At 33.8% G+C, this 15,908-nt stretch overlaps 1 protein-coding gene across 1 annotated transcript; it reads right to left on the reverse strand.

Moving 5' to 3' along the window:
- Positions 1-5,956: 5,956 nt before the first annotated feature.
- LOC114755725 (uncharacterized) lies at positions 5,957-11,018 on the reverse strand. Its single transcript, XM_028944589.1, has 3 exons — positions 10,681-11,018; positions 7,567-7,706; positions 5,957-6,254 (listed from the first exon to the last, which is right to left on the reverse strand). The coding sequence occupies exons 1-3, from the start codon at positions 10,811-10,813 to the stop codon at positions 6,237-6,239; spliced, it is 291 nt and encodes a 96-aa protein (XP_028800422.1). The 5' UTR covers positions 10,814-11,018; the 3' UTR covers positions 5,957-6,236.
- Positions 11,019-15,908: the final 4,890 nt, after the last annotated feature.

Raw genomic sequence — 15,908 nt, forward strand, 5'->3', positions numbered from 1 at the left:
GCTGGATGATGCACTCTGGGCATATCGTACAGCATATAAAAGCCCAATTGGCATGATGTCTCCATATCGGATTGTTTTTGGTAAGGCTTGTCATCTACTAATAGAGGTAGAGCACAAGGCATATTAGGCCATCAAAAGTTGTAGTCTTGATCTTGCTAGTGCTGGCGCTGAAAGAAAGTTACAATTACAAGAACTTGAAGAGCTTAGGAGAGAAGCCTATGAGAATGCTCAAATCTACAAGAAAGGACCAAGGCTATCCATAATAAGCTCATCTTGAGAAGGGAGTTTCACATAAGCCAAAAAGTTCTACTTTATGTCTCTAGACTTAAAATCATGCCTGGTAAGCTCCGTTCTAGATGGGAGGGACCTTTCATTGTCACTAATGTTTTCCCCTATGGAGCTGTAGAGATTAAGAGAGAGCCAACTGGAAGATGCTTCACAGTCAATGGTCACACTTGAAGCCTTACTACGAGGGATTCTCTACCCAAAATGTAGAGGTCATCACACTACGAGACGTCACGTAACCCCATTTGTATTCCTTCCCTTCATTCTTTTTGCTTTGCATTGTCATATTATTAAGCTGGGCTGTGCTAGATACCACCTATTTTTGTGATTTGCCCCATGTGTTATGCATTGAGGACAATGCATTGTTTAAGTGTGGGGGAGGGATTTCATTCTTTTAGTTTTTTATTTTGGGGTGTTTTTACTTTTGTTTTAGTGTCCTCTTAAAAAAACTAGAAGAAAAAATATTTTGTTTTGTTTTGGATGTGAAGATTGCAAGTTTGAAGTGATTCAAGTATGATGCATTCTTGATTTGAAAAGTGATTGATCATGTCTTGAGTGGATAAACTGAGTGGCAATGGATTTGACTTAGGTGAATTTAAGCTAGTAATCATGTACTTAGTGATGTTTTGAGCCTGATGCATTTCTTCTTTTCATGTGTGTACATCCCTATCTCATTCCTTCATCTAGAACTTGATTTGAATCTTGTTTGAGACCACATTTGTGCATTTGCATTCATAAAGATGATAAAGGCATTCATTTCAATTTTTCTAGCCAAATAAGCCCACCCTTTTCATGTATTTATCCTTGGCTTAACCCCTTTGAGCCTTCATATTTTTTTTCTCTTAACCCATAAAAAAAATTCTATCCTTTTTTAATGTCTTAGGAGTTGAAGAGTGTTATATTATATGTGCTTGGGATGGAGGAACACATTTGAAGTTATGGTTTAGGTCAATTTGGAAAAAAAACAAAAAAGAAAAAATATTGTAATAAGATTCTGCTCCTTTAGTTTAAGCTGTGCTTAATAACCGGGATCTTCATCACTAATGTCAATCTTCGTGTCAAACGGCTAGTAAGATCTATGAGCGTGCTAATAGCATCTTGGTACCAAGGAGTTATCCATGCTTGAGTAACCGGGCCTTTGTATCACCAATATGAAGGTTCGTGTCAAAAGAGCGTATACATAACGGCCTAAGAAAGTTTTTAAAAAAGTTGCTTGAAAAAAAAAAGGGAAGAAGAAGAAGAATGACCCAATTCAGTTTAATTTAGTTTCTTGCATTCCATTATATTTTTTTTTCTTGATTCTCTTCATTTCCTAAGATGTTCACCTTTGTTTTCGCAAACACTATATCCTTCCTTTCTTTGCCTTAGCCCCATTATAACCTAATAGAAGTCCTTTTGATTTATGTTTGTAATTGCTTTATGATTGGTGAATTTAGATTCTTGTCAAGCCTATGGAAAGAGGATTGGATAGGATGGTTTTGAGTGCAAACACAAACCGATACACTTTTGAGTGATGAGTGACATACACATTAACCTTGGTGAGGGATTTCTGACTTAGATTTCCTTTTGTCAAGTAAATTGCCATGATGTTTGTTTTCTTACTTCATGAGAAGATTGCTTGGATAAGAGAGATGTTGAATGCTTTGACTTGTTTTTTGCTTGTGATTGGAAAATTCACTTTTGTTTGATTTTCTTTTGTTTTTCTTACTGCTTTTTGGTCTTCATTTGCTTTGCCCAGGAGTGCAAAGGCTAAGTATGGGGAATTGATAAAGCCCAATTTTTATACATTTTATCCCACATTAATTTAGCATTTAAATGATAATTTTGAGCTTAATTGGATTTTTATGTATTATTGGATTAATTGGTTGATTTTTGGATTTTGCACAAAAATTGAGATTTTGGATTAAAAACATAAATATTTGGTGATTTCCTATTTTTGACTTGGAATTAATTTTTTCTATTTCTTTGGAAGCAAGTCTCGTATTTTTAGAAAGATTATTTTTAGAAAGTTTTGTAATTTCTTACCTAATTTTTGTGCATATCTGATATTTAATTTATGATTATATTTGGATATAATCTATATTAATAGATGCACTTAAATTCTTATAGGTCAAGAAAGAGCATATAGGAAATCTAATGGTGCAAGATTGTTTCTTGGGATTTAAACACAATCCAATATCAAGTGGGCCAATTAATTACTAATGGGTTTGAGTTTTGGATCCACAAAAAAATTTCCTCTTCTCCCATTAAAATATTCCCCTCATTCCATATAGAAAATTCACGCCTAATATCCCATAATCACTGATCACACTCACGCCTCTCGATCAAGAGAATTATTCACTCATCCATTCTTGCACAATGTCACATACCCCGTCACTCAGGTCACATAGCCATCTTGAATTCCATCATTATTTCCCTTTCACATCCATCTCTTCCCTTGCGCAAGGATCCACTTCATCTCCACGGAATCATCTTCTTCTCTTCTTCACTCCTCATGGCTGCGGCATCTAATGACTTTGGAGGGAAGATAATTTTCATGGAGGCTTAAACTTGTTAGGGAGACAACTTGGGAGAAGCATGGAGGAGGCTTGAGCCTTGGACTAGCACTTGAAAACCACAAGGGAGTGATATTCCATTTGTTTTTCAATTCAAGGACTTGAAATTATTTAGTTTTAAATAATTTTTAGTTGTATTTTTTTGTGAGACAATTTAGTTCTAGATTGCCATTTTTATTCTTGGATTGGACTGATATTTGGATTTTATTTATGTTGAGATACTTGCTGGAATTTATGTTTATGAACCTTTGCATTGTTAATTGAATTTATAATTGAGTTTTCATTATGAGTTTAATTATCAATGTGGTTTGAATTGTAAAATTTAGGTTCTTTTGCCTCTTAATTGTTTAATTAAGTTGGTTAATTGTCTAATTGTTTAATTGGATAATTTCAAACATAATTTTTAGAATTAATTTGAATTATTTTCATTGGTTTTAATAAGCTTAATTAACCAACTTTATACTGTTATGAGTTCTCTAATGATTTAAGGGTTTTTGAAATTGAGGGTTTCCTTTAGCACAATTAATTGATTAAGGTTATGAAGGTTAAATCCATGCGAATCCTAAGTTGTCCCCTCTACCTTACCTAAAGAGAACTTCTCCATTTTTACTTGTTAATTTTCTTTGCTTCTTGATGAATTTTCTTCATTTATCATTTTAATTTTTTTTCTTAAAAAAAATCCCCCCAAAAATTGCATTGCATTTATTTAGTTTAATTTAATTTTCATATAGATTTTAGGACATTTGCATCTTGCAGTTAGAATTAGAATTTTGCATTTTAATTTAGGTCCAATTTATTACATTTTTTTTATCGCCTAAATTTTTACCTAAAGAAACCCATAACTTGCTCCTTGGAAGTAATGACGTAGGTCGATCCTAAACTACAAATTAATTAGGACCTAGTTTAATTGAGTGCTTTAACAACAGAGACATCATTAGGGGTCCTCCATGGCAACTGTCACTACTGATCATAGTGTTTGACACTTTATTAGATCCTTTAAGCTCTCTCTTTTCCTTGGCTTGGATTTGAGATGGAGTTGTTGGGTAGAAACCTCTTGAATCCTATTTTAGTAATGGGCGATACAGGTGCAATAGGGGACTTGTTGACCTGAAGTGAGTGGGGTTTGTTTTATGTTTAGCGATTATACTGCAAACATGTTTAGTTATTATACTGCGAACTATTATATGTTGTTTTAGTATTTTGCTATTATGTTATTCTTACATATGTTTAAATTAATTTTTGGTTACTGAGATTTTATGTTTCATCTTATGGTTAATTAATATTTTCAGGTGAGCTTTTTAGCTTTTGGTGTCTTGAGAAGAAGCAACCTGAGGCATAGGCATCCATTGCCTTTGTAAGCCTCTTTTTGTGTGGGTATTGCAAAGAGTTATATATTACCATCTAAGGCTACTGCATATTACATTTTGTTATGATATTTGTTTGTCTATATTTATCTCTTTTGGATTATTATGTGATTGGGATATGTGCTGTTAGATTGTTCAGAGGTCATAGGACATTGGCATGTAACTTATGGCTCTAGTATGTTTTTTTTTTTTTTTACCTGAAACTTATGGCTCTAGTATTGAACCTTCGTTAGAAAATATCTACGATATTGCTCCAAGATTCCTTTGAGAAGACCCGTCGTGGGCTTAGCTTCCAACCCTTAATCTTGTCACGCCTTGGGTCTTGTGATCTGGTTATCGTAGCAGGTTTGTGACAGGTTTTGTACCCTAGACCCCGATGAGCCTTATTGTTATTGATGTTGGACTTGTGGGTTATTCTATTGTGCCTCAAGTCGTACGTTGATATCTATCCTGTCACAGTTGAATGGTTATTTTGTGAAAAAGAAAATTTCGAGGTTAAATGCTTTCTAATATGATGGCATTTTTGCGTTAGTTCTAACCTTAATTCTTCACGGATAGCCTTTTTGTTCAGTGATTTAATCCTTGGGAAATCACAAGTAAAGACCATGGAATTTAAAAAATTACAGACAAAGACCTGTTCATAAAAATTATTGTCAAAACCTACAATATTATTGTCAAAATCCATTGTAATATTATAATGGGTCCCTATTTGTAATTTTTCATATTCTACAGTCTTTATTTGCAATAATCCTTTCTAGCCATCGTAGTATTTATGAGAGTAATTTGTGCCCTCTCTATTGTGGTGTTTCATGACAATCAGATCAAGTTTTGGTTGATGTAGTTAAATTTTCTAAGATTTTATAAAATCTTTTAAATGATTTTTCTCCTTTTCTACTATGTTAGTGTTTAAATGAATTAATCAGCAAGGTGTTACTATTATAAGGAAGGCGATTTCAGAACTTCTTAATCAGGTCGCAAAATGGTCTTCCCCCCCTCAAAAAAGCCCAATTGAAAGAATCAGAAAGACTTTATCATTTTTGAAAAAGACACAAGATATTAAAAATTGGGTGGGTCATTAAATCGAATGAAACATTAATTCTAGGTAAAATATTCTAACCGTGGGCAAGCTACGGTTGAACTAGTATGAAGTAAATTAACACAACTTTAATTTTAGAAACAATTAATTTGGAAGCACTTACAATTCCAATTGATTTTTAATCAGGTTCTCATAGTGTTTTTCCTTATTAACAGGTCCTCATCCTCTCACTTGTTTTAATTGGACCCATGCAGTTTTCTAATTTTAGTTATTAATTTAATTTAAAATTCAAGAAATAATATTGAAATATATTAATCATAAAATTAAATCAATAATTATATACTTAAGAAAAATAATTAATCTAATAAATGAGTAGTTATTAATTAATTAGAATAATTAACTATAAATTAATAATGTTTTATTTTTAGAAAATCTGAATAAGATAATTTGAATTTTACAATTACAACGATAAAATTTTTTGGCCAAATGAAAAATAAATAGTATAATAAAATATAATTAAGTAAAAGCCCCACAACGGGAAGTTCAGCATTAATTTTACCGGCACAATGTACTAGGAATTTTGTTTCAAATACTAGCATTAATTAAATGTGAATATTTCTTGTAATCAAATATTGATTCATTTGACTAACCCCGTTGGCATAAAATACTAGGATTTTATTTCAAGGCTTTGATAAAAGACAAAGGAAAGAAGAATGAAGTTACTGATCGAAAAATTAACTTTGCAGCAGTACCGAGATTTTAAGAAATATCTTGAGAAACGGAAATGTTCTACGAGGCAGAGCACAAAGACTAGCTTGTGAATAGCAATGTCGTTATCTCCTTTGACGTATGCTTGTAAGTATGGTGTTAGGTTTTCATTTATGAAATCATGGAAGAACAACGTTTTACAAATTCGGGTAAAACTCACCAATGCCCAGAAAATTCTGTTTCAACAACAACCAGGAAACAAGGATCCAACATCATAGCAGCGACTATTCAAGAGTCCTGCACATCCTACAAATAAAAGCAAATTAAATTCCTGAACCTATTCATGAATAGATGTTTGCTGCAAGATAAACAACCACCCAAACAATAGGAACACCACCCATCATGTCTTTCACCTAGTCTGATCTCTGTAAAAAAGAAAAATTTAAAATCTAGCCTACTTTTATAACACATTCATGCCCTATATCACTGTAACATAAGCAAAGACAACCACAACTTGGAAAGTCAAGAACAGAGAGGTGGCCAACAAAATAACTGGCGAGAGAGAAAAGCATGCACAATTTTTTTTTTTTTTTTTCGGTGACAAAAGCATGCACAATTGAAATGCCTAAAATTGACAATAAACATAACTTCACAAATATAAGTCACCATGAAGCAATGGATACACCAACTAGACCAACCTTAAATAAGAACACAAATCACTAGATCCAGAAGAATATGGGTTCGGTTGAATCCAACATACTAAAGAACTTTTCCAATAGCACTTGAGTCCTAAAAAAGTAATTTTTAATATATTTAGCACCTTAAAAATATTTTTCCAGTAACACTTAGTATCTTAAAGTAACTTCTGATGTAATTTTGCCCTCAAAGTACTTATTCAGAAGCACATGGGAGGGCTCCAAAATTGATGGAGCTATCAAGACAACTAACATAATATCTGAGGTCGTTGGAAGAAAGAAAGACGGTGTTAAAAGTCCAAGAATCGTAGAAGGGCCACCATTGATAAAGCAAACCTAATCTCGCCAATAAACACCATTTACCCAAGGACTCTCTTATCAATGCCTACATATTGAGGCTTAAGGAAGAGCTTACAGAGTTTGTGAGATCATTTCAGTGCTGAAAATACCAATAGGAAGGACAACACTCCCAAAATGCTGGAAATTACCTTTTTAGTGCCTACCCCTTTCCTTTGGCTAACAAACCCTCCAACGTGCCAGCCAAGAATTTACATGAATATCATTTACTCATAACTTCCTTTCACCATAAATTTCTTCTACTAGTTTTTATCAGGCATCAATTCTGAATGCTAGAATTTAATTCAAAGCACTCTTAGAAACTTCTAAAAACATCTCAAAATTATATGAGCTAGTGGAATTAAGCTTTTCATGTAGCATTTTTTTTAGCAATATCTTCCAAAGATGCAACATTGAATAAACGGTCAACATTTTACAATTACTAGCAGTGACAAAAGGAAAAGAAAGGAGATAAAAAGAAACATCAAACTTGCACTTTTACAAGAATATCAAAATGGCCACTGCCGTAGAACTTTTAAATAAGTTGGTCAAAGTATACTTAGATCATTAAAAAAAATAAATCCTACCTGTGCAGAAGTCTCTAATATCTTAGGTGATTCTGACTTTGTTGATGATCCATCAAATAGACGAGAACACTCTGCATATGCAGATCCAATTCCCACTCCAGCGCCAAAAGCTACTGATGCCCAGCGTGTCACTGGACTCCCTGGTCCAATCATTAGAGAAAACAGATGATATTAATTTCAGTAGTTTGTTGTGGTCAATCCAGGACAGACCATGCCTTCAGTTGTAATCCATGCAAAATTGGCTCATTTTATTTGGAACAAAATCAATTTACAACTTTTAGCGCTTTCGAAATTATCATAAAATAGAGAACAATTTGATGGCTATTACGAAAAATATTATACCATACATAGACCCATGCTTTTCTAGTTGAAGAGACAGCAACACAAACCAATCAGAGATGGTTTATATTCAGCATGCGCTTCCAACCCCTTATTACAGAAAGTCAATAATCCATAAGAGACTGTACAGGTGATTATTTTCAAAATATGAACTAGTCCAAAATTGCATGTGGGGTGATATAAATCTTACGGAAAACAAGAAAACTTGAAAATGGTGAAATTTGATTGCTGATATCGAAGTGGTACCATGGCGAATACTTTCGTTCTTTAATTTATTCAAATCTTCTTACATTCGTTGGTGAATGTGTCCACATAGAGATATGGCAACTTGCTCGCATTATCTTGCAATATACACAACATATCATGCTAACTGGCTTATTAATTTATGATAAGAAGAGTTAACAAAAACAGAAGTACCAAAATCCTAATATAGTCTGTATATTTCATTGTAGGTTTTGATTCAGTCCACGTTTCTCTCCGGCACCATGAGAAGAGATTAATTCTAAATTGGAGTTATAGGGAAGGACCTTGGAGTTGAAAGGTTTTTGCTTGAACAGGAGCAAAATAAAATATATGTATTGCAATTTTGGGAAGAGACAAGTCAATGGTGATTTGGAGGTGAAGATGGGAGATTAAATCATTCCTCAAGTGTCAAAGTTCAAATATCTAAGATCTATTGTACATGAGGATAGTGAAATTGATGGAGATGTTTCTTATAGAATATAAGCTGGATGGTTAAAGTGGAGGAAGGCTGCCGGCGTTATTTGTGATAAGAAGGTGCCTGAGAAACTTAAAGGAAAATTCTATTGAAATGCTATTAGACCATATGTGTTATATGGTAGTGAGTGTTGGGCGATAAAAGGAAAACAAGAGATAAAGTTGGGTTAGCAAAAATAAGGATGTTGGGATGAATGTATCATCATACAAGAAAAGATAAGATTTGAAATGAAAATATTAAAACAAGAGTAGGTGTGATACCTATCGAAGAGAAAATAATTAAACAAGATAAGATAATTTGGAATCCTAACAAAAGAGGCACAGAAGACTGGGGAGAACGCTTAATGAGGTCATTGAATAAGACTTTCTGGTCAATAACATATCCAAAGACTTAATTATTGATAGAGCATAATGACGTCATGCGATCTATATCGCCAACCCCACCTAGTGGAATAAGACTTGTTGTTGTTGTTCTAGTAGAGCATAATCCCCATTTTTGTGTTCTAGCCCTAGTTTCATCCAAATATACATTGCCACTTACAAAATACTGCTAACTAATGGCGTTACAATTGTGTCATTTTAGAAGATATAAACTTTCATGGAAGAAATTTCATCATCTTTGAATGTTGGGGTCCATGTTGGCAAAGCACAAATCATTTTCTCTGATTTACTCCATCTGTCTGCATATACTGACTCTGGTAACACGTGAGCTACATTTCTATCTAACATATCTTTCCTTTATTCATGATGTGCAGTTTTTCAGCACCTTCAAGCCAGACCAAACACAAACTTCTCTCTGTTATTATTTTTTCACAAACTATTGAGCTTATTACACAGACATAGAATGCATGACGCAAATAAAACAACTAATCGTTTTGTATAAGTACTTTCAATTTTGTTGTCCCAAACAGTTAAAAAATTAATCCTTTCATAAAAGATGATCATGTTTAATAATCATCTAGTTCATATACTTTCTAGTTATTGTCCAAACAAGAAACATAAATTCTAATACTAAATAATTTTATCCACCATTGATAAGCAATAATATTTTGAATTGTCACTATATAAAAATCATAACATTTAGAGCTAAAATGTTCAGGCACACATAGGATTCATTTCAATCTTCTGCAATGCATGAGAATAAATCCACATCACACACACCCCATGTACCTAATCTTCTTGACCAGAATTCCCATTAATGCTTATTTTTCCCTAACATGGAATGAATGCGAAGGACTTCTTTGCATTTGAAGCTCAATGAGCAAGATCAAATATCTAGAAGGGCCTCCTGTAGAAAACATAGAAAACTGGTGGATTCCATCTTGACTGTATGGTTTCCTTCAATAATCAGATCCTCCTCTTCCACGTATTCTTCCATATAATTTTGGTGAATTTCAAAATGGGATCATTTTTCCATATAATCGAGGAAATTACTAGCTAAAAAAAGAGATATTGTTCTTATATTTGATTCTAGGAAGATTCTACGAAAGAAAGGTGCAATCAGACCAAGCTAAATTTAAACACAATTTCTTCAAAAATCAAGCATGTCCTTAGATCATATACCGACGTTTCTTGTAAGAAATGAATCCGACTCTAACATCAAGTTTGCGAAGGGGGAAAATCATCAAAGGGAGGCATTAAAGAACCAAGTTACTGTTTTCTTCTCAGCTTCTACCGGCTAGCTTTATAAATGAACGAAGAGAAACTAAAACAGAGAAAATAATAGTCCAAAAAGCAAAGAAGACAAATTCTAAAAACCTACTTCAAATATAAGACAAACCACGTTGAAAATTCAGAAAGCGAATGACCTAAAAGTAATTAGGAGAGAAGGCAAATTTCAAACACAAAGCTGCTACATTTCATCGCCTAAGAACACCCAAACTCATCTTCGAAAATCGCAAAACATGGTTAATTTTTATTACACCAATTCGACAACCACTGGCAGGTTCAGAATATCCAATAACAAACCAAGTTCTGGTTAATCTTCACACCACATTCCCCAAAGGGAAACGAAGAACAAAAAGAATAACCAAATCAGAGATAAGGAGTGGAACTGACTGAAAAATAGGAGACCACCAAATGCACCGCCTAATGAAGAATAGACGAAACGACGGATGGTGAGATCAAGGCAAGCGTCCCATTTGGCATTGAGGTCGTGTGACGGAGGAATGGTTTCACTGTTATCTGCCATTGGAGTAGAAGCAGTTTTCGCTTTTCTTACCTCTCTTGCAAATCGTCAAATTTTCTCCGATTCCTTCCTGTCTGTTCTCCGAGAGTCGCGATGCCGAGAAAGGTGTGTCTGACTCTCTACTCAAGCACAGTTGGCCACTCTTGCTTCTTTTCCTGGACAGACTCCGGACGGACGAAGGGCTGCGCGTTTTACGATTTGGGCTACATTAGACCTGGCCCCAAGTGAACAAAATATTTTCGTCCGCTAGCCCATATATTGTGTATGCCTGGATGTGATGCAATATGCATCCGAAAAAAGTGCAAGGGTTATTACCCTCCCCCACTCGTTGAGGGAAAAACACATATAAAAGAACCTCTTATATAAAACAATGAACCAAGACAGTGAAAGAAACTAATCTCTCATAAAATAATGAACTAAAATTTAAATCCTCACTGAAAGAGGTGTCTATATTTAATACCTAACATTACTTCAAATAAGAATGCTTCTAATAGGAGATACTTGTACCTTTTTTTTTTTTTTAAAAAAAACTTTTGAAACATGAATTCTAGAATCAAACAATGACCTTCATGTGCTATGCGAAAAACAATTTTCACTTAAAGAAATGACAATAACCAGAGACAAGTTATTTATGCTGGATCCTATGTTTTAATAATAACAAAACGGTAAAAAAAAAAAATTATTTTGTAAGATAGCAAATTATATAAAGAAGAGATACATTAAAATGTAATGTCTTGTCAAAGTGTGACAATAATCGAGTTATCTCTTCTCATAATTCGAGTTATGTATCTATCATGTGACAATTGAAAGTTAACCTAAAGCTTTTGTGGTTTCTTCATCGTCAAGTTTCACATGTAAACTTCTAGATGCTTCCTAAAATGCTCAAGTCTTGCTATTATTGTAATGCTTGTTCACATTCACCTGAGTTTATTCTATGAAAACCTTTTCAGTTTGCGTTGACATCAAAGGTAACTCAAGTCAAGCATCAAATAACTTGAGTCGTATGCCTCTAAATGCATAACAACATTTTGGACTTTCTCAAATGATCTCTAATCCTTTACAAAGTTGTTCAAATTCTTCAAGTGACAGCATATATAAACATTAAAAAAAATCACTTTGCAAGTAAAGAAGCAATGGATTAAAGATCAATAGATACATTATGTAACAAAATTGCTTTATGTCATGCATTTGAAATTACTCAACGTTCAAATGCTTTAGCTCGAACGGGAAAAAGAATGTCAACTTGCAACAACAATTCTTCTAAATCCACATTAATAAATTAAACACTTTATTTTCAAATCACAAAATATAATCGAAAAAAGATAAACCTTAAATGTACAAAACTATTATCATGGTTAAAAGAATTGTACTCATCAATATATAATCAATAACTTTTCTGGCAATTTGCATCCTTAAATGACTTATCATAAGCTCTAGAGATACTCCTCTGGTCCTATTTATAAGGCACTTCTAGCATGCTTCACACAGACCAAGAAAAACCTTAAACTTCATTAACTCTCATTTAAAATTTAATGACTTTCCAACGTTATCCCTATTTAACATATATTATACCTCATAGAAATAAAGTCTATACAATAATAAATGAAAGGTAAGATTGTACATCCATACAAAAAATTTCTCTCAACGCCCTATAAATAGGATCAAAAAATACATTCTCTCTCTGTCTTATAAATAGGACCAGAGGAGTATTTTATTTTTCACAGGCCACAATTAATAAAAAAAAGCCCTCGAGCTTCTTTCAAGCCATTTGAGTCATTATTATGCATTTGGTTTCATGTTGGCTAATGGTTACATTAATTTTCTGTCCACTGTTGAAGTCTTACCATTAAAAAAGCCCTCTCCTCTTAAGTGTCTTTATCTCTTTTGTTTCCCTCATCCTCACCTCTTACCTCATAATCAAAGTTAAAAAATCCCCTCATCTCATCGCTCTCAACCTTCATCCTTCAATCTCTTCTCCCTTCACTCTTTCTTTTTCATTGCTTTCTTCTTCTTCTTTTTCACAGTCTCCAACATCTTTGCGGATGGACTAGTCTTCTTCATCTTCTTCCACTTTCGATCAATGATTCCACGATTTCTTACACGTCGTAGTGGCAGAAAGGGAGCAAAGAGAGGAAAAACTACCACCAAAGAAGAGTATAAGGATAGCCAGCAATCCCTTTTCCTTTTCCTTTTCCTTTATTAGAAGCTAGTGTCAATGGGAGTATTTTGTACAAACCATCTTTTTTTGTTAGTTGTCATTGTAACAAGTTTATTAGTATAGCTACTCACTTCTTCATTCCTCTCCTTTATCCTTTATGCTAATGTGTAGGTATGCTCGAATCTTCTCCTTTCTCCTGTTGTTTCACTATTTGTGGGATGTCCAAGCTTCCACCCTTTCTCTTGTATGGGTGTGATGTTTGGCAGTAGCTGGCTCTAAACGTCTTTTTTTTTTTTTAATATTGACTTTTAGGGCTTTCTTTTAGATTATATCATAACAATGATTCAATTCAAGAACCATGGTGACTATCTAGCCATTGGAGGCCACAGAAGACGCATTTTGACATTTGAAGGAGATGAGAGAAAGATTGTGAATATCATCTTTCATTCCATTGAGTTAACTGCATATGAATTAGAATGTTTTTTTTTTTTTGCTTGCTGTCAATTTCTTAGGCTTTCAATTAGGAACTGTTAATGGCAGTCTCACCTAAGAGGGGGCTGAATTGGGTGAGTTATAAAAATTTTATGAAATTAAAACAATGAACTAACGGAAACAAGAGTATGAGTTAGAGAGATTTCACTGTAGAAAAGTGGACACAGAATTTATACTGGTTCGGTCTCAACCACTTGACCTACGTCCAGTCCTCAGAACACCTCTGAGTATTCCACTATGTTCCAAGATTGATCGGGCTCTTGGTGCCGCAGTACAGTAATTGATACTCTCAATCACTCCCCCTTACTACCCGTAAGGTTACAATCCCTCAAGAGTCCACACTCTTGAGTTTCACACAAGACGTGATTAATGATGAAAAATATAAACTCTCTTACAGAGTGAATAAATGATAATCACTGAAGCTCGGTGTATGGAAGAACAGAATATTGAATGTAACAGTAAATGATCAACAGAGGGTAGCTTGCGTATTCAATCTATTCATTTAATGCTTCTTCACGCCTTTTATAGTTGAGGTAGTTTAGTAACCGTTAAACAGAAGAGCTTATAGCCGTTGAGAGTCAGGTTGCGTGTTTTCCTAGTTGCAATGGTTTTCGCCATTAATGCTTTTGACAAGGTAGGTTACAGGCTACTTAGATAACCGTTGGAGAGCAGTTGGGCTTTTCTTCATAATCTGCAATAATACATTAATTCAATAAGTTTTTCTTTGCAAAGTAAGATCAAAAGCAGAACCGAACAAATGATAAAATGAACATTCATAGTTTATAAGTAGAATCAATCAGTTGTTAAATGTGCTGAGCAATAACTAGACATGCTTGATTGAAGTACTGATCGATTACTGGTTGATCGATCAGGTTATCGATTATTTAGAGTAAGAGCTTTTGAAACAGATAACTAAGTTTATCGATCAAGTGATAGATTAATGATTTATCGATCAAGTGATCGATAAAATGAAACAGTGACTTTATATTGATATGTAGAGAAAAAGAAGATCAAGGTCGCTTTTAATTTTGAATCTCTTTAAATAGAGAATTAAGACAAACATGAAGGCTGAAAAAAGCTCGAATAAAATAGATGATAAATTTTGAGAAACATCGTGACTGGTTGAAGTTTAGACTGAAATTGCTCCATGATCGAACAAGTGATCGAACACTTGTTGATCGATCAGGTTATCGATAAACAAAGTGTTATAGAATAGAATTTAAAGCAATAATTTTTGAACACATTATCGATAAATAGATGATGGATAACCTTATCGATAAACAATAAGCAAAAGTATATTCAGTGAAAACATAGGTTATATAGGTTAATCGAATAGGTGATCGATTAATGAATGATTGATCAAGTGATCGATAAAAAGGTTTAATCCTGTAAAGTCAAAGAACTGATTTATCGATCACGCTATGTGAAAAACAAGGTAGACATGTAAGTGCGATGATCGATCATATTATCAATAATCTGATTATCGATCCGGTGATTGAAGAACCATGATTTAAGAGCGATGTACCGATGATCGATCATATGATCGATAATTTACTGATCAATCAGGTGATTGATAAGCTACTTGGATAAGTACCTGCAAGTAGAGAGGGTTATGAAGCAATGTTCGATCATGTTATCGATAAGTCATTGATCGATAAAGTGATCGATAAATGGTGGCTAAAGCAAAACATAGAATGAGTAGAGTGCATTACCATTTATCTGTCTTCTTATCAATAATCTGTTTATCAATCATGTTATCGATAAATACCTATCAGATTTATGTCCCTTTATCTGACTGATGTTCGATCATTCTTGATTATCGATCAAGTGATCGATAATTTACTACATACTTTTATACACAACTAAGTTAACAATGATCGATCAACACATTATCTAACAAGTTATCGATCAAGGTTTCTACTAAATTACTTGATTGTACAGAGATATTATCTATCAACTTATCGATAAGTCCTTGATCGATTAGATGATCGATCAACATACTGAAACCTAAATTTCTTACTTTGTTATCATCAAAACCTTAATCCTAACATTCTCCCCCTTTTTGATGATGACAAAACATAGGTGAGGGATATTAACTAAGTAGCATCAAATAATAGTGAAATCAAATCAACAGAGATACTTGTCAGATCAAAGTGAGACAGAAAGGCAGCATAAAAGAAACTTTAACTGATAAACGTGAGCTGTCAACAAATTACACAACTGTGAGAAACTAACATACATAACAGAAACTGAATAAAAGAGACTTAAACAACAGAATTAAACAGCAAAATCCTTCTCCCCCTTTTTGTCAGCATCAGATGAAGAAGGGGAAGGAGTAGAGATAGTAGGCATGGACAGTGGAATAAGAAGAGGTGGAAGGTGAGAAAGTGGAGAGAATGGTGGAAAATGCAGAGAAGGGATTGGCTGGGGAACAGTGATAAGGGCTAA

Source organism: Neltuma alba, unplaced genomic scaffold, assembly GCF_004799145.2.
Source record: "Neltuma alba isolate B1F8T4 unplaced genomic scaffold, ASM479914v2 tig00010324_pilon, whole genome shotgun sequence".
Taxonomy (NCBI): domain Eukaryota; kingdom Viridiplantae; phylum Streptophyta; class Magnoliopsida; order Fabales; family Fabaceae; genus Neltuma; species Neltuma alba.

Bases quoted from the DNA above. Each gene is read 5' to 3' on its own strand.
- LOC114755725 (XM_028944589.1), bottom strand. From the start codon at position 10,813: ATGGCAGATAACAGTGAAACCATTCCTCCGTCACACGACCTCAATGCC. The intron at 7,707-10,680 runs GTCAGTTCCACT...TGATTGGACCAG, and splicing joins TGGTGGTCTCCTATTTTTCA to GGAGTCCAGTGACACGCTGG.